This window comes from Phoenix dactylifera, chromosome 4 (assembly GCF_051530095.1).
Source record: "Phoenix dactylifera cultivar Ajwa chromosome 4, Ajwa_hap1_PhDact_Kaust_v1.1, whole genome shotgun sequence".
NCBI classification, from domain to species: Eukaryota; Viridiplantae; Streptophyta; class Magnoliopsida; order Arecales; family Arecaceae; genus Phoenix; species Phoenix dactylifera.
In genome coordinates this window covers 53172552-53192712 of record NC_143193.1, presented here as the reverse complement: position 1 = coordinate 53192712, position 20161 = coordinate 53172552, and the positions used below count along the sequence as shown (strand labels likewise).

Below are 20161 nucleotides of genomic sequence, written 5' to 3'. Positions count from 1 at the left end.
TTAGTGGATGTTTCATGTGTGATCTAGCAAATTTTACTGCAATGCAAAAGAGAATCAAACCTACAGTTTGGGTATTCCTCATGTCCTAAATTAATGATCCCTTGGACCTTTATGCGTTGGCTTATGGATCATATATTTAATTCAAAATTTTAAGGTTTTGGTTCAAAATTTTGAGGAGGTAATCTCTCTCCTAGCTGTGTACAACAACAAACGGACAGTGAGCTGAGTATAATAAAAGGATGAAAGGGATTGCTTACTTGCAAGATGTTTGTAAATCCGTTATGAAAAAAAATGGTATCTTCTCCGGTCTGGTTAATTGCGAGAGGTCTGTTTGGCTACCTACTCCGGTTACTTTGTCAATGTGAAGAGAAAAAAATAGCAGCCTGACAACTTTCGAGTGGTGCCTTCATGGCTTTTAACAACTTGGATTACCAAGGCCACATTCATGCATCAAATTGTCACCTTCACAATTTGATGTGGGGACCTTTCACCTTATGTCTCTTCCAATGCCTTTTTTTTTTTTTTTTTCACTCATGATTAATCTTGGGCAACTGAAAAGGACATCAAGAAAAGGATAAGCCGGAGCCTACCCACTCTTCTATTGTAGCAAGAGGCTACAAGGTTTCTCTTATTATTGGTGGGTTACATTCGACCTTGCTTGCTCGATAATTAAGCTCTACCTTTTGCATCAAACTGTGTGCATCGAGAAAGATCTAATTTGTTGGTAAATGGATGGAAGTACACAATGAATTTGAATTTTCAATTTGGAGGAGTGAAATACAAAACAGTAGGATGACGATCGTGAAATTATTTTATATCTTCTTTTTCTTTTTCTTGAAGATCATTGTCACATATCCACTTTAAACTCAGCTAATCTCTTACCGATGTCGTCATATACGCATCAGCAATGGAATAACAACATAGGAGAAAGGGATGTCTAACCAAGAAGATTCATAGTACCAAAAAACAAAAGGTAATTAACCATTACATGCATGTATCATACTAGTTCTATATATTATATAAGGCAACTAATATGTTACTTTTTTTACTAGTCTCACCAGCAATGTTCATTGTACAAGGATAGTTATGCATTATTTGTGCGATTGTTTTCTATGAGATATTTGTCATATCACAACATTTCTTCCCAAAGTTTCTCCAATTAGCTTGAGAAGGTGGAAGCAACAACATAGTTCAGGGGAAAAAAAAAGAAAAAAGGTTCAAGCAGTATACATCTACAAATTAAATTGCCAACGTGCATTGCAACTCTTTCCATCACAAAAATCCAACATAAATTCATAATTACTTGATTCACATTTAACTTGCTATTACACGTGGCCGAAATCTTACCCTTTAACCCGTTTATTATTATTCCCCAACATAATCTACAGGGACCTGAATACATATCTTTCAACATCTGGTCGTTATTACCCCCAACGAACCCTTAAATAGATAATTAAACCCCTTGCCGGCCGTCTTCAAACGCCGTCAAGAAACACTTTTGAAAAAGACCAAAAAAAAAAAAAAAAAAACAGAGAGAGAATCAGAAATCATGCGAAGATGGACAGTATCAGACGTCGACGCTGCAGGTGGAGATCTGCTGGAACTTGACGGCGGGGGGGTCGCCGTCGACGCCCTTCCCGGTCTCGAAAGAAAGGAAGGCCGGGCAGGTGGCGTAGAGGTGGTAGTGGTTGGAGATCCACGTGCCCACCTTCCACCGAACCCGGCCGTCGATCTTGATGTGCAGGAGGAGGAACCCCGAGGACTGGTCCTGGACGAGAGCCTCGGCGAGGTAGGGCGCCACCGGGATGTCGACGCCGTAGAGGTACGGGGACCAGACGTCGATGTCGTTGTGGCCCTGGTAGAAGGGCGGCACGGACGCGGCCAGGGTGATCTGCTGGTACTTGTAGGAGGCGAAGACGTCGACGCGGTCGTAGTAGATGCCGATGCGGTCGTTGGGGTTGCGAGTGGAGATGGTCACCTGCAGCGTGGAGGAGAGGAGGTTCTCCGGGGAGGAGACGTTGAAGGCGGACACGGAAGCGTCTTGGAGGTAGATTTTGGGCTTGGTGGGGCGGAGGACGAGCCAGATGACGAGGATGATGAAGAGGATCAGTATGATGAAGCCCAGGATCATGGCGAAGATCAGGCGGGACAGCTTGTGGCCCTTGCCGCCGTCTTTCTCCTTGGCCGACATGGTGCCGCTGGTTCTGGTCGTGGAACCGCCGCCGCCGCTGCCGCCGGCGAGGAGTTGGAGTACTGGGAGAGATGGGCTAGGGGAGGAGTGGGGAGGGAGTGGGCGAGACGGGGAGATGGTGTGATGAGGACGGAAGCGAATTAATAAGTAGAGATGAGGTTGGGCGGACATAAGATGCTCCGCAGGAGATGTTTTGGTTAACATTTTCCTTTTTCGTGTTATCAATGGAAAGCTCGGCCCTTTCATTACAGCTATGCCGCTTTACCGTTTTAAGTACTGAAGTTGTAAATATTATGATAATGACCACTATAATGGTGCATTTTATTTATTCATATAATAATCATATAAATGATTATTTAGTTCTAAAAGCCGCTCTACCATGGGAATAGTGATAATAATTTTGAAGTTAAATTATTTGTTTAGAGACAGGCCAAAACATATAATTTCTCATAAGTATGTGTTATTTTCTACATTCAGTATTTCATACCATGATAACGAGCAGTAAGCCAGTAATGCGTTATTTGCAAATAAGTCCAATAAAAGTTGAATTAGACATTATTTTTTCCCTTAGAGAGAAGGTCGGTTCTATGGGAATCATAATCTTGAATCCTTCATAGTTAGTCTATAAAAAAACATAGTATATCTGTATTTATAATGGTGTTTCCCCCTATCCACATGCCCTCTTTTTTCTTTTTTTTTTGTGTGGGTCTAAACAACGTTTCTCAAAGTCGATTCCCTCAGAGAGAGAGAGAAGGTGGTGGACCAGTGTTAAGTGGTCGGTGGATGTAAAATATTTTGGACCGGGAGATGCAAGGGGATAACGAGATAATAGGGAGTGACGGAAGCGTGCGGTGGAAAAGCAACGCACGCGAGCGCAGCGAACGGAACGCCTTATCTTCAGGGAGAACTAAAAAAAAATATAACAAAGCTTGGTATCTCGGCTGCCATTATAGGATGGATTAAGAAGGATTGGCGGATGATGGGGTGAGGCCATCTCCTACTTTATGATATTTGGATGATGGGTACTGGGTAGTGATGAGGAGGCTTTCTTGGCTAAGTATGTCTATGAGGGGCTTGAAAGAAAAAGAAAAAAAAGAAGAAGTAGAAGATAAAAAGCAAAAAAAAAGAGAGTAAAAAATAAAAAATAAAAAAAGGGCTATTTGAATGAGAGCTATGATTGGGTTCTTTTGACTCACTATATATTTGTTTCTCCATTTTTAGGGTGTATTTTTTTTCTCATCAGAGATTAGTATAAGCTGTAGAAGTATGTATAAAAAAAAAAAATTATTAGTTATTTATTTATTTGTACACCACCAATAATGGCTAATTACAAAGTTTACTGTACGGAAAAGTAAGGTCAACGAGTCATAATAATGTCCTGGATCTCCCCACTTTATACGCGGGTGGGCCCACGCATATAGTAGTGGTCTTTTGATCACAGCCCTCGGATCTTTCATGGGTGGACGGATGTAGATTAAAGAGAGGCGTCGGAGATCGGTCAGCAGTCTCCATGAGGCCCGAACCAGATCACATGCGAATCAGCGCTTCCATGGCCGACACGAATTCCTGACAGCGCGTTGCACAAAACGCGTTGCATAGAACGCCATCGCTCTGCGGGCTCAAGGCGTCGCTGCAAGTAGACAATAAACTTCGAGATTTCTAAGAGTATGGAGGCTTGCAAAGGCGACTTTGAGTTGATTAATCGACCCGATAAAAAAAAAAAACAATAAACCCCAGGATCCAATTTGATAGTCTCTCTCTGTTCATGCATCACCATCGATCCTTGGATCAATCGACAAAAGATAATGAGAAAGAGCCGCATCATGTCAAGTCCAAATCATCTTGAGTCCCTGCATGAACTAAAGAAAAGCAATTTACTGATTAATTATATTTTGCATGGCAACCCATCATCATTTGGATTCCATGCAGTACATTGCATTGAGCTCGCCTCTGTTGCACCCATAAAATAACAGGCTATCACTTGATGGCGTTTGGTTAAACTAGATCCTCTGGGTAGTGCTGAGTGTGAACAAAAATTATATTGGGCGGGCACCATAAAAAAATATTGGGCCGAACTTCTTTTGATACGTTTCTTTTTGTCTCTATCTTAAAGAAAAAAACTGCAAATCAAATAGGAATAAGAGAATTCCTACTAATTAACTTAGTATGCCAATCCCCTAAATTAAAAAAATAATAAAAAGAAAAAAATTACATGAGTCAAAAGAGACTATTCACGAAGAAAGACCATCCATATACTCTTTCTTTCTCATCAAGCATTTCCTTATATTCTTCTTCTCGTCAAACTTTCTCTCCCATCTGCGAGGTCTTCCTTCTCCTTTCGAGTCTCTTTCTTACTTCTTTCTAAAAACTGTATTAATTTACTTAAACATGTGTATTAGAATGTTGGATGTCTATTTTGTTAGGTGTATATCATTTGACCGTGCAGTCTATGCTGGTAAATACTGTGTTCTTGAAACTATCTATCACTTTACTTGAATGTATGTATTGGGTTGCTACTAGATATGTATTTGAAAAACTTACAGTATGTATCAAGAAACCGACAAGTATTTACGTATCATTTGGTTGTGTAGTGTGTACCAGTGAGCATCGTATTCTGAAAATTATGTATCGATTTATCTTAAGGTGTGTGTTGAGATGTTGGAAGACTATATTGCTAGGTGTGTTTCAACTAGTCATATACTATGTAATGGTGCACACTATATAATGAAAACTATGCATCAATTTACCTAGAAGTATATATTGGATTGCTATTAGGGGTACATCAAAGATGCTTACAGTATGTACCAGAAACTTGATGAATCATGTGTATCGCTTGATGAGAAAGGAAGAACATGCGACAGTCTTTTTTCATACATGGTCTCTATTATCGTTTATTTTTTTATAAGTTATAAAATTGGTGAACTTCATTAGTAGAAGTTTTATTTTTATTTTATTTTTGAGTTTTTTTTTTAAAGATAGATGTAAGAAAAAAATATGGTAAAAAAGAAAGCTTCACCTGATGATGTACTATGGTGCCCGCACAATATGCCAGGGAAGAAGATCTGAAGATTTTGGGATCGAAGCCTTAGAAGCCTTTCGCGGCTTCCGTGATTAATCATAGCACGTCTTTGGAGACAGCCAAGTCAAAAGGTTGAGCGATCGAGGAGTAGAGTTTTAAGATTGGAAGCATCCAGCTGGGGATACGACAAAGCCTCCATTGGCCCAGCCCCATCTGCTTGCTTCTAGAATATCTCACAATCAAATAAAGCTACTCCCTGCGACACAGTTCAAAGTCTCAATTCAATATAAAACTTGGGGAGAGTTTAACAATAAAACCAGTTATCGAGATGCATTAGTGAGGTCTCACGTCATTATTACGTCCGTAATTTCTCAAGAGCAATACCGGCATGACGCCAGTTCGAATTATACGAGGGGAATGTCACGTCTGATGCATATCTTTCTTCTTTCGGCGGTCTTATAGTATCAACCATGGTCCAAGCAACCCAGGACCTACAATGACAAATTCATATAAATCTAATCTTAAATACAATAATAAATTTATGATCAATTTTAATAAATTTGTGCTGCAGCATTATAAATTATATGCAGAGTTTGTTTTAATATTACTTATAGTAATATGAGACCTCGTCCAAAATAATTAACCAAAAAAAGTATTATTTAATTTTTTAATCTTATATGAGTATCTAAAATTTAATTAGCAAATAATTGATATAAAATTAAACATTGTATGTCCCTATAGTAAAAAAAATTATATATAAAAAAATATGCATTGCTATGTAACGATATCATGCAGCGTTACTGGAGGATTTGTCATCTTAAAATAAGAATCGTCTCACCCTTTTTCCTTTTTCCTGGACCTATTTAACTCACTTGGCAAGACAATTTCGAAGGAGAGTACCAGATAAAACAGCAAAAAACTATAGTGGAATAAACAGGAGCCCTCAGATTTGGCATTGGCTAGGAGCGGAGGGACAGTGTGGGGCCCCCTGAACGAGAGCTTTGCGAAAGCCGAGTCCTTGAGTCCCTCTCCGAACCTCCACAATTTGGACGTGCCACCTACCTTTGCCTCCTTCCCATCCTGCCATCCACGCACTCATCACTCCGCTGCCTTTTTCCCTTTGGCTATCTTCTCCACGCTCCACCATCCACTATTTTGAATATAATATCAACCCACTAAAGCTAGGGTGGGTTCGCCACTCAAACGGCATTCCTTTAGGTACATAGTCATTTAAAATAATTACACCTGTTAAATGAAACGCTCCAGGTTGTCCGGGCTTTCAGCACTTTTGCTTGACTTTAATAAGCATTTGAGTGTTACCAAATTAAGCATTTTCTTTTCCTCAAGGCTCCGGAGAACAGCAAAGAACTCAGAGAAACAATTTCCGTTCTGAACTGACGCGTACAAACTGACTACCATGTCCACGTTGTCTTCAGAAAGTCCTAGCAAGATCTCTTTAGAAGCTCAGACTTCAATGCGGAACCCTACATTCATGCTCACTGAAAAGGGGCGATATTAACAAAAGTGAACGATAGCAATGCAAAAGGAACGCCATATAGCAAAGAAGGGCGTGGAGGGACAAAGGAGGGATAAACTTTTTTTTTCTCTCCTTTTTTTCTCCCTCGGGCAAGAGGTGATACTCCATTGTGGACACAGCTACAGCGGCTTTCAAAAACACCATACCGAAAAATAAATTGTGCAGCATACTGGATTGCCTCTTTTACTGCTCACCATTCCGAAAATTTTATCTAGACGGACCATGTGTCATTATCTAAGTCTTTGTGTCGTCTTTTGTTCTTTAATTTTCTTCGGTGCATTCATACTCGTTGTGTATGACTACCGTTGTACAGAAGAAAAAAAAAAAACACCATGCCTAAGAACCTCATAGTGAGTCACTAACCGAACATCAACTACCGAATATGGATGGCACACTGAAAACAGGTCATGTTTCGAAGAATGATGCAAGCTCTAATTTAGGGCTCGCACTTGAAAGAATGCTAACGATGCACTCGAATGGCATTAGGCCATCAACAAGGTAGCAGCACTGCACAGAGATTCAATATCACTCATTCAGTTTCCATTTATGCGGAAAGGAAGATAAACTACGACACACCGAGGCTGACAAAAATCACTAGTAGGGATCTGAAATGTGTCGGTGGACCTAAAGAATCTACACGCAAGGGAAATTATATATGGTTGGCCAGTTCACATCTACCATCAATCATTGGGCAGGTTCTCAATTTCGGTCGATACTACCAAGCGGTCCCTCGTTGTACGATTCTACACTGCTCCTGACTCGGATCAAGTACAAAAAACAAAAGAAGTATCATATGGAGCACATGAAGAGAGACGGAGCTGAGCGGCTTCCTGTGGCGTTTCTATTTGAGTCGCCATTCACGACCACATATCTAATTACAAATTATGCCGAGGTCCGCAGGTCGCTCAAGGCAAGTCGGTCGGTCAAAGAGGTCGACACGGGCACATGGTAGGTGAGCCAAAGAAACACCTTAAATGACCGACCTCACAGTTCCCATGAGGAGGAAGAGGAATGAAAAATTATCTATTAGCAACCTACCTCACCATGAGCTACACGGGTCAAATCTTCGCCTTGCCCTTGTGCGCAGAGCAGCAGCTTCGAAGAAATGCATACGGGACCAAAATAACAATGTGAATGATTGCAAGATGCTTTTCTAGTATTAGTCCATGGTGTCGTGTGTTACAGTGAAATGGTCTTCTTCCTCCTGTTTTGATACATTGCATGCCACAAGCATTTCGTAGCATCAGCAAGCACAACAAATCATGGGAATATATATGACCATTAGATCCTTTCTCCTAGTCCTAACGAGGAGCAGCTTGGAGCAATATACCTGGCACAAAAAGGGAACAGGGCTGTGTAATAGAAATACAAATCAGCTAATAACCTCGCACATCAGATGGTCCTTGTTGAAGATTACAGTCCAAGCAACCTTTCCTCGATACTAGCCAATCAAGGTACTGTAGAATAGGAAAGCGCATGATATGGTGGGTGGTTGGTCAGGCTAATATACCAAACAGTGGCTCGGAAAGAGTAAAAAGGCTCAAACCTAATGGCACTCATCAAGGGGTGGTTCTATATACACCCCCCCTATTGCTAAGGACACCCCCCAAAAACCAAAAAAAAAATACCCAAACTAACCTTTAGTGTAATTACCATATTGCCCTTGAAATTTTCTCAGTACACCCCCCCTTCCTCCTCACTGCCGCCTCCTCCTCCTCCTCCTCCGCCTCACTGCCGCCTCCTCCCCTCCTCCTCCTCCTCACTGCCGCCTCCTCCTCCTCTTCCTCCCCCCCTCCCCCCTGCGCCCGCTTCCTCCTCCTCCCCATCCCCCACCTCCCCGTCCTCCTCCTCCGCCTCCCCCTCCTACCCCTCCTGATTCCCCGCCTCCCCCATCACCCCTCCCCCTCCTCCTCCTCCTCCCCATCCCCCACCTCCCCGTCCTCCTCCTCCGCCTCCTCCTCCTCCTCCTCCGCCTCCCCCATCACCCCTGCGCCTCGTCTTCCTCCCCCCCTCCCCCCTGCGCCCGCTTCCTCCTCCTCCCCATCCCCCACCTCCCCCCCTCCTCCCCTCCACCTCCCCGTCCTCCCCCTCCACCTCCCCTCCACCTCCCCCCTCCTCCTCCGCCACCTCCTCTCACTCCTCTTCCCCCACCTCCCTGTCCTCCTTCCTCCTCCTCCCCATCCCCCACCTCCCCCTCCGCCTCCCCCGCCTCCCCGTCCTCCTCCTCCGCCTCCCCCCTCCTCCTCCGCCGGCGAGGTGCTCGTTGCTCGGGAGATGGCCGGGGAGGTGCTTGAGGCGAGGTTTTTTGGGCGGAAGGGAGAAGCCGGCGGGTGTTTTGGAGGGGAAGAGCGGGGTGGAGGGGGTTTGGGGGGTGTAGAGAGCAATTTAGGTGAGGGGGTGGGAAGGGTGGAGGGTAATTTAGGAATTTTTAATTTTTTAGGGGTGTCCTTAGCAAATGGGGGGGGGGGGTGTAGAGAGTATTTAATTTTTTTTTAATTTTTGGGGGGTGTCCTGAGCAATAGGGGGGGTGTATATAGAACCACCCCTCATCAAGTCCGAGGGGCTACAAACTGGAGACCACCTTGATTATATTTACCAAAAGGACCCACCAGCTGTCTCCTAGGAATGGATGAGGTCAATGAAAAGAGAATTGCATCGCATCCTTCCCCACCGAAAGAATGCAATCCTGAGCTATCTCGACCGCATCATTTCAATCCTCATCCATACAAGCATGCTTTATTTGGAAGCTTCTCAACCTCCGCATCCGAACAAGAAACTGCACCCGCCAACCGAGCTCTCTTTTTCTTCCGAGGTATTATTTCCCAGAACCAATTCCTACCGATTTACTTGAAAATTATAATGCCAGGAATGGAAGGATGCAAGAAAAGGGATTCTCTGTAACTCTGAACACGTTTTTACGCATCGTTCAATTCATGTCTTACCCAGACATTGCTACAATGCAAGCAGACAAGAAGTAAAGCATATCTTTTCAGTGGAACGTGGTTCACGTTAGCTGCTCCGGCATTGTACTATTATGAAATCATGCAATTTGGGGAAGCAATCTGGTGGAGAGCTTGGGAAGCTCAAGGAAGATGGAGAGTGCACGGTCAGAGGAGTCGTCGGAAGTGGCAACAGAGATGAACCGACAGATAGAAGAAAAGGGAAGGGTCAGGTCAGGTTGTTGGATCACTAAATCAGATTGATTTCAGGTCATTGAGTTAAGACCCAACTAATTGTCGGGCCTACAATTGAAGGAGAACATAGAAAAATTTCATACCATAACCAGGTACTGGGAACACTACGAATCAGGTCTAACTACACTTATGACAGCTATTAAAACTATCAGCGGTCCAACGATACAAAAGCTAGTAGCTTCCCATATAATACCCATATTTTGAATGCTTCCGCATAAGATGTCCTGAGCCACCAGAGATATGACAGTGTCCTCCTAACTACTAAATGAGCAATAAGATCAAAGCTTCCAATTTCCGACAGTATCAGGAAAGGCACTCGACTAACAGGAATGAACATATCTAGTTAATCAACTACAGATATTCCTGATAAAGTTGGAAGGGACTTCTTGGAGGCTATCCTGGGCATGCTGAAGTATTCCTAGCACCATGATCGGGCTGTGGTGACAGTTGCAGCATACCTAACAATAATCCTTGCCAACCACCCTATCACAAATTCCTGCAAGTAACCACACATTATTCTGCCTGAAACCTCTCATAACCCAAGAAAAAATATAGCAAGGCAGGACATCTAGAACTAACCCAACATTAGGGAAAGGGGCTTCTTTTCTATTCGCCATTTGATACAGCAAGCATGGTCATATGTTCTTTAATGAAGAATAATGACCAAACCACAGTGACCATCAATACTATTGCATATTTTTCATCTTTCTCGAGTGCTAACATGACCAGGTCGGCACTACGGCAAGTGAAATGATATCCTCCAGAGCCAGCATTCATCAATAAGTTCGATGTCTTGAACCAAACATCCAAAACATCGTATTCGTGCCACATTGAAAAGTTATATATTGTTGCAACAAGTTAATGTATGTCCTACAAAACATAAATGACTATCGCAAAAAACATGAAGTCCACTTTGATATGCTTGATCTTTCCATAATATACTTGATTCTCAGTTGTGTGTTCCTCTTGATTGTCACAATAAAATTTCATTAGAACTTCAATATATATATATGAGCCACAGTTTTAGAAGTCAAGAAAAGGACTCAATAACTGATGCATTACGCCTCAGAGAGAAAAAAAGGAAGGGGCGGGGGTGGGGAAGGAGGGGAGGGGATAAAAAGTGGGACAATGAAAATACCTTATCAATCTCGGGTATGTTCACCAATGAATCAATCTTGGGAAGCACTGGGTACCAATTCCCATCAACAAGTATGGGCCAGGTATTTGAGTCATTCTGAGCAATGTCCCTATGCAATTCAATTGATGGAACTTACCATGTCACCAAGAAAATTAAGATTTAAGAGACACCTTTTGTAGGGTTCTATCTATACTGGGAAGAAGCTTCCATACAATTAATAAGAAGATGAATGACCAAAAGATGCGAGAATATCGATTCAACCAATATCCTAAAAAACATTGCAACATTTATTACCATGACTAAATTAGTGCTGCACCAAATAAAACTATATCCTCCAAAGCCAACATCCATTCAGTCCTTAAATAATGTCTCATTATCCCAAACCAACCACCAAAATTTTGTTGTAGCACTAAGCAAAAAACAAATCTTTCAGAAACAACAAGGATAAAATGTGGCATTTATAAAACATCGATAAAATCTGAAAAGAAAAAAAGGGAGGAAAAGGTGCGCATGCAGAAACATCAATAACTATTTGAAGAAGTTCCTCTACCCTTAAGCACAAAGTAGATATTCATATCCTACTACTGCAACTATTTATTGCACCAAACATTAATAAGCTCCACAAAGACATCCATCAAGTTTGTCTCTTGAAGATTCTATCTCAAGCCAGGTTATGGTTAACTAGGTGCAAAGTACATCCTTCAATGCTAATGTCCAAAACACTCACAGATTAACAAATTGTGTTGTCAAAACAAATATTTAAAACTGACCCAAAACTCTTCCCCACTCTCCCCAGACAGTTTGCAGTGCTTCCAGATGTCCAAACTTCCCAGCTACCATACCTCATAATAGATAAGATCTGGTGCCTGAGCATATAATCAAAAGTTGCACCTAATAAATAACAGCTAGAGCTCCTTTTCTTGCATTCCTTCAATACAAACAAGAAGCCCAACAATATGATTTAGGAAGAAGGAAGACACCCATAGACTTGAGAACTTTGTTAGGACAACCAATTTTGGAAAGGCACAATCTTTACCACTGCCGGATTAGTATTGCAGCAAAAGAAACATTGTTCACCAAACAATCAGCATTCATCAGTATCGTTTAATAGTTTCGACCCCCTAAGTAACATCTGAAAATGAATATTAAGATGAGTCTTTTAAACAAACGCTCAAACATTACTCCACAACTCAAACCATCTAGGAAGTTCCTTACCTCTCACATCAAAAATCATCTAGGAAGCACCTTAGTCCTTGCCCCAAAAGCCCATTCTTTCTCCATTCCTCTTATTTATTGAAGCATACAAACAAGATTAGCATATCTTAACACAACCAAGTATGTTATTGCAGCAACATGATGTAGGGAACCACTGAGATGACATCAAACAATTGTCCCTCTGAAATCCTACCACTTATTATAGTTAACTAGCTGAAAACACATTTACTAATGCATGCCTCCAACAACAATATTAATCAAGATCTGCTTTTCAAGTACATATACAAAAACTTCACCTCAATAATATAACTTGACATCCATCCTCCCCTATTTTTTATCCCACAGCCACAAGTCTAACCTTCCAAATTGATGTAGTCTCGGAGCTCTATCTTGTACATAGTTTATGTTTTTTGTTGTTTCTATATTTTCTATCTAAAGCCATGTTTAGGCTTGGATTTTCAGTCGATTCATGTACTAGGACTGCCCAGCAAAAAAGGTCCACCTAGGTATGATAGGAAGCCTAACCCAACTCCAAACCAGCACACTTAAGTGCTTGAGCCTTGGCCTTTCTTCAATGCTCACGGCCATCACTCATCTCTAGGAACGGAGGAGCATGGATGATAGTCTTGGAGATAGAATTGTGCATGTTGAATGTATGGAAGAAGGAGGGAAGGAAGTTAGAAAAGAAAAAAAATATTGTTCATGTGAACAGTAACCCGACCCAAGTTACTATTCATGAAACAGTAATGGACGGTTGGACGGAAGATAAGGACGAGTGGGGGAAAGATAAGGGCTATTGGGGAAGTTGTTGGATAAGGATTAGTAGAGAAGTTATAGGAACCATTTGGATGATTTTTAGAAAGATTGTTACAACTGTTTTTGGGCCTATAAAAAGAAAGGACATCAACCATTGATTAAAAAAAAAAAAAATCTAGAAAGGTGAGTGCCACCGTGGGCGAAGCCCTGAAAAATTCTTTTTCTTTCACTTTCATCATGCTTCTTGACCTATTTCTTCTTGAAGCTACCTTCTCGACCCCGTCATCCTTCGTCTCGATGCCTTGGTGGAGCGCGTCCTGAAGATTCTTATTGGATTGGAGGGATCAAACTCGCAGAGACAATTATCCGACTAGTTCTATCACCATCTTTTACCCAGCCTTCATTACTTCACCCATCAATCATTATCTCTACCGATCATCATTACCATTGTTGCTATCTATCACATCCTTGGAATCTGAGTTTACTAGCAGTAATTTTTTTATTGTTCTGTTGTATTTTCAGTTTGCTGCACTAGTAATATTTCATTGATTAGGCTTCATTAATAAGATGTGTATCTTGTTCTATTTTGTGTTCACATACATTTATGATGATCTTTTGGGATGATGAGCATTTACTGAAGTGTCTAATCAATCACACCATAATTGACTATTATGAAATTAGTCTACACTTGTAGTAGTCGATTATAGGTTGTACCACAAATTTAAACCATAATTCACTATGTGCGCAGTTAACAGAAGTGAATCCTCTAAAGCCGACAACTACCATTTCTAATATATATTGGATCTAGGAGGCCATGTAACATTTTGTTGTACAAAGCTACGTAATCTAAAATGTGGAAACCCAACACCTACCAATTTTGTCTTTCAGAGACTCGGAATCTACCTAAGCCAAGGTTATAGTGAAATCGGCAAATATATATTCGTTGGTGTTATACTGCTATCATGAAACAGGTGAATAAAGGTTCTTCGGTGTTATCATCCAAAAAAACCCAACTCCTGTCCTCACCAATAGAAGCTGATCTTAGATGATAACATTAAACAATTTCATTTCATCTCATCAAAGAAACTGGAGGAACCTCTCCACACCTTGCTGGAAAGTCCATTATAACCATTTGTGCAACCTTGACAAATTGCTATCATTGTCCACCATATGCATTTAGTGGAAAGGGCCCTTCAGAGCCAACAAATAGCATATCCAGAATGCATCTAAGATTTAAAAACCCATGTAAAGTTCTAACCAACCATTCAGAACTTGCACTGCATCAGGTAAAATCCATTAAGCTATTCTCCAGCACCTCTTCACATGTCTGTTTAGTTTAGAATCCTGTAAGAACCCACTATATTGTTGAGGAAGTATTAACAGATCAACCACTATATTATCGGAGTCCTGCTGTCTTTAATAATTGAGCCTAGAGAAATAAGTTCTTCAAGGCTAAGAAACAATAGCCACGTCCAAGTTCTTCGTTAGTCGAGTCAAGTCAAACGTTATCTTCCTTTAGAAGTATGATTAAGGGATAGAATAAATGCAGCAACAGCTGAAAATTATATAGCTCCGGTAAAGAAAGATTTATGATATCATCATAACACTTTCAACATGTTCTGTCTCATATGCATAAATGGACAAACGCCAACTTTTAAACACCTCCCAAAGCCACTGCAACCAAGTTCTCGGTGCCACATCACATCAGGATACCCATAACTGTATCTAACAGCCTGATAGAAGCTTCAAGCCAATCTTCTATAGACAATCTTCTAGGTTATCTTCCGGCATTCTCCACATTTGAAAAGATGTTTCAGAAATATATCTTCCCAAGCATTCCTATCCTAAAGAGCCCGCTTACATTAGCAAACTCGTCCAAGCATAATAGGTCGCCCATTTTGTCCACAAATGGTAAACATGATGAAATTTCTCCAATGAAAAAATAGCCTCTTCATTTAGGTTCCTCCAATACAATATGGGAGAAGTATTGTTAGATTAGACATTCACTTGAAAAGTTCCCATACATTTATTTAAGGATAACCACATAAGCAACAACTTATGGAGCTGATGAAAATAAAATGAATGCTACAAATATCCTATAATGAACCCCCTAATGCTGTACCTAAATGAAAGGTGGTCCTCCTCAGCCAATACCGAAGAGGTCCACAAAATTTGGAGAAAACATTATTCAAAAGCCAACTAGATAATCACCTTGGCAATAACCATACTGGTCTTCACAGAGTTATCAATCAAATCATGTTTGGCAATATCACGCCATCCTAAAATCTCTATGAGCTTAAATGAAAATCTATATCCATAACATGCTAGCAATAAGTGACCCTTATGTAAAATTAGGTAGGAAATGACCTTAATATTTTGTTCATAATGGCATTTGGCTCCATTAAGGTCATAAATACCTTTTACTTTGATCCTGTTTTAATTGAAATCAAGGGATTCATAACCAATCAACTTCACCAATGAGAACATATTTTATAAGCAATAACCTTGCTTGAGCATTTGAGCTGTTGTCTTTTGAAAGCTTTGTCACACCACAGGTGCACGTAAGTACACTTAAAAGCTTCATGTCAATCTGTTATCAATGATCTGCCAATTTTCTTTAACTTAATTAGATTATGCTGTTCATAGTTCTGAAAGATGCAATGGTAAACTCCCACAAGATGTTCCAAGAAGTGCTATTCAAAATCATCTCTCTAAGAATGCAAAATAATCATCTCTTATCAGCCACCAGCTCTTAGTGTTGCTGACTACTTCTTGAAGGTCAGAGGTAATGATTGCTCTAGCACAGAAAGAAGGATGCACTTCTGGGTTCCTTCGCAACCAAGAGAATAGTCATATGAAACAAAATGAATGAATTACCCTAATCTTAGCAAATTGCTTAAGCCAAGTGATATTGCATATAAGTACTTGTCCAGTTGTCCACCTTTTTCTTGATGTTTTCTAAGATCTGCGTTATTCTTGCATCATGTGGCAATACCTCTTGAAAGCCAACTATTACGACTTGAGGAGTGTATTATCCATAATGACGCCTTCTTTCAGCACATGTTGAAGGTCCCCAAAAATCCAACCATGACCTTCCTGATTTCTACCTGAACTAAATTTCGGTGATGACTGTTTTACCTCAGCAAATGAAATTTGAAACCCTTTACCCTTGAAATTGATGACAATTGTGCCTACCTCCTCTAAACAATGTTCAAAAATCAAGGCTCACAAGTCATTTAGCAGTCCAAAAAAACAATCTCCCCAATTAACTAGGTAAGAGCAACAATGGTATGAAATAGAATTGTACTACACAACTTCCTGGTCCAAAAAGTCATGCCAAACACCAAAATAGGGCAATAAAAAAGAAACACAAAAGGCATACGATGTTGATATTGCTTTGTAGAAAAGGCAAATTGAAGAAGAGATACCATGATCTCTCTCTCTCTCTCTCTCTCTCTCTGTGTGCTTTTAGTTTTCTTTTTGGCCATTCACACTCATTGGCACTAATGTTTCAATTATCAATGAACATTAATGGAGTTTTTTGCTGAAAAATTAAAATGAATAAAATTGTAATTTCAGCCTTATAAACCATATTGACATCTTTGATATATGATGGCTGTATTCTACCTCAACTTTCTCTCTTTAGATGGTAGTGGGATTGACGGGTTTGAATATTTCCATTTGGATAGGAATGGTAAGGAGACAAAAGATTAGTTATAAAAGGAGCAATTTTGGAAAAAATGGAGTAACGATAGGAATCAAGTATTCAGATGCAGAGAGATTTAACGAATTAAATACTGCCTAAAATTCAGGATATATCAGAGACTAAGGGAGCGAATGTTTATATAGAATTGATAGGGGTTGGACACCATATTTCTAAGAGGGCTGTGTGTGATTTTTGAGCAAAAAAGGGGCCAAGACCCCACACACTCCTTGGCTATGGCCTTGCCACTAGAATGCAGATATCTTAATAATACTATTAATTAAGCTATTCCACTTATGCGCTGTCTCCAACCAAGCATCATAAAAGACACATGAGACTTTGGTTAACCACCTCTGATTAGCTGTCAGTTTGACGATAAAAGGGTCTGAGAAACATGAGCTTCATACCCATCATCGTCCTAACAGTTTTCTAAAAGATGCTCACAACCTTCAAATAATGGTTGGAATGAGTGTTTTTGGCAACCCATATATGGAAGCCACCTCCCTAAGGAAAGATTCCCCAACCTCTAAGGCAGCATGGTAACCTTATTCTCTATCTTTGGCTTTCTGAATGATGCGGTAACATGCAAAAATCAAATTTAAATTCATTTATTAGTTGAAATAGCTCAAGGCTTTACAATTGGAGAAGACCATGAGCTTTTGACAGATCAGACATGGCCCTACTGCTTAAGAATTTGCACAAAAATATAGAATTCGATATCAATAATGTAATTCCTCTATGTAGCACTGGACAGTTTCTCAATGAAGAAAGCTATTGGAATTCCTAGGAAATTGAACTACTTCGGTTCTAACATCCTAAGCATGGCTAGGTACCTCCTTTAAATTAAGAATGTGGATGATAAGTTTCCATCAAGCACTGCTCAATGTCTTAGAAAGTTTTATTGGCAAATATGGCCACTCCAGCACACTGAATATCATAAGCAAAACTTGACATTTTCATCCTGCTTGATGCCACAATATATAGTATATAAAATGACATTCTAATGCACAAGACTCCTGCCATTGAAGGGTCTGTGAAGGGCTAGATATAGCCAACCTTATCCTCACATACGAAGAGAATGTTTTCATGTTTTAAATCTGTGATACTCAAAGTTACAATGGAGCAACTTTACCGTTATACCAAAACCCTGGAGAAACCTTACCATTATACCAGGGCCCATTTTCTCACAATATATAATGTATACCAAGCCTAGAATCAAAAGGCTTACAAATTTGAGTTGCCATAATCCCTCGCTCCTCAATGTCTAAAAAGTGGTAAAACTTTCCATTAACAGCCAACATAACAACCTATTTTAGATTATAAACACACAATAAAGACCAACATTAACTAGATCCAAGAGTAGGACTCAAGGACATGCTAGGAGAAAATCTCACTCACACTGGACAAAGTATTTCACAGATAGAAAACATGTCCAGTGAAAAATGTTAAACAGAAAAAAAAGGGTGTAGGAAAAATAAAGAAAGAAAGTCCTGTAGCTCTAACCAATAACCATATTAAAATCTATCTTTACCCGAGCATTATCAATGTCAAAATATAGTTTTAAGAGTACCATATGTTGAAATATCGGTTAGCATCCAGACCACATCTAATTACAAGCTTACTTCCCTTCACTGTATCACCACCAGGCGGTAATGCGAGGAAAAGAAGACGAATATATCGATATACGTACTCAGAGATTAACCTGGCACTGCTTCGGTGGGGCCACCAATGATCCGACAGTAGCCGTCCCGTTCTTGAACCCGACGGGGACGTGATCGCAGTAGACTCTCATGACGTGCCACCTCGTCCTCCACGCCCTGGCCCTGAACCTAACCAAGGCCAAAACCCTGACGTAGAAGTTGACGGTGCCGTCGCCACGGCCGCGATCGGCGGTGATCCCCTTGGCGACGTCGGCATCGACGTACTCCGCCGCCGCCACCAGGCGCGCCCGGATGGTGGTGGCGTTCCCCTTGCCCTGGTAGAAGGGCGGAAGGTTGGTCTCGGCGATGGTGTCGGATCCGTACAGGACAGCGGCGACGAGACGGTCGTAGTAGATGCCCATCTTGTGGTTAGGGTTGCTGACGGAGAGGGCGAAGTCGAAGTCGGAGGAAAGGAGCTGCTGGGGGGCGGAGAGGTTGAAGGCGGAGACGGAGGCGGAGGAGACGGCGAAGACGGGGAGGCGGGGGCGGAGGACGAGCCACAGGATGAGGATGACAAGCCCGATGAGGAGGAAGAAGGCGATGGCGACGGCGAGGAGGCGGCGGAGGAAGAGGGTGTTGGGGCGGAAGGGGGCGCCGTAGGAAGCCGGGGGCGGCGCGGCCCCGTTGGGGTAGGGGGCGGGATAGTAGGGGGCGGCGTGAGGCGGCGGAGCGGGATAGGGGTAGGCGGCTCCGCCGGCGGGGGACGGGGCGGCAGCGGCCGGGTAGCCGGTGACCACCGGTTTGGGATTGCTCGCCGAACTCATAGCTCGCTCTAGAGAGAGAGAGAGAGAGAGAGAGAAAGAAAGAGAAGGGGATCGGATCGCGTGAGAGACGCGGAGAATAAAGAGGAATTGAAGTGGGCAAAGTGGAGCACCGCTTTTATAGTGGAGAGATAGGTTTAGAAAGAAAGAGAGAGAATCGCGTATGGCGGTGGGAAAGCGCGCGAATGGTCTCTCTCTTGCTTCCTTCCTTGAGGAAGGGAGGGCGAGAGAGGGAGGGCAGCGTTCGTCGTGGTTTTTCAGACGTTAATTATTTAATTATTTATTTATTTTAACGACATTCCATATAGTACATATATGGTACAATTTAATAAAAAAATAAAATGATATAAAGAAGAAGAAATCCCAACGATACACGTCTAAATAAACACTCTAAATAATATAGGAGGCAACCCAATCTGCAGTTCTGTTTGTCTTTCAATATATATGTAATGTCTGAAAAAAACCATCCTCCAAACAATCTGCGGATCATGAGTTTTAGACATACAAGACAGAAAAATAGAATGAAGCCGGTCAGTAGCCCACGTCAAGGAAAAGGATTACCATATGGTGGAAATTAAACTTGATGGCTGATCCTCGAGAGAACAGGATAGCTGGAGAGTTGATCCTGCAAAGCTTCCACCCAAATAGAAAGCGGTGATGATGGGTATTAGAAGAGCTCGGTCCAAAATTTAGATATATTATATCTTTAAAAATATTATATAATTAATATTATTAGTTAAAAAGGTAATAGATAACTAGTTATTTTAGGTATTCTGCTTGTTAACATAAATTATTAATTCATATTTGTCAATATAAATATAATTGAATAGAGGAATTCAGAGTGATCTTTGTTTTGAATTTTGATTTATTCTTAAAAAAAAAAGAATATAAAGATCATCCATAGAAAACAGAATCCTAAAGGCATGTTTGATTGTTTGATAAATTAT

The 20161-nt window shown here is 41.2% G+C and overlaps 2 protein-coding genes across 2 annotated transcripts; both read right to left on the bottom strand.

The window, feature by feature from the left end:
* Positions 1-1272: 1272 nt before the first annotated feature.
* On the bottom strand, positions 1273-2314 carry LOC103714280 (NDR1/HIN1-like protein 1). The gene has a single exon (XM_008801473.5). It carries the CDS (start codon positions 2189-2191, stop codon positions 1568-1570), a length of 624 nt encoding a protein of 207 aa, XP_008799695.1. The 5' UTR covers positions 2192-2314; the 3' UTR covers positions 1273-1567.
* Positions 2315-18252: 15938 nt separating this feature from the next.
* On the bottom strand, positions 18253-19494 carry LOC103714283 (NDR1/HIN1-like protein 1). The gene has a single exon (XM_008801476.6). The coding sequence runs from the start codon at positions 19215-19217 to the stop codon at positions 18444-18446; it is 774 nt and encodes a 257-aa protein (XP_008799698.4). The 5' UTR covers positions 19218-19494; the 3' UTR covers positions 18253-18443.
* Positions 19495-20161: the final 667 nt, after the last annotated feature.

Bases quoted from the DNA above. Each gene is read 5' to 3' on its own strand.
- LOC103714283 (XM_008801476.6), bottom strand. From the start codon at position 19,217: ATGAGTTCGGCGAGCAATCCCAAACCGGTGGTCACCGGCTACCCGGCC.
- LOC103714280 (XM_008801473.5), bottom strand. From the start codon at position 2,191: ATGTCGGCCAAGGAGAAAGACGGCGGCAAGGGCCACAAGCTGTCCCGC.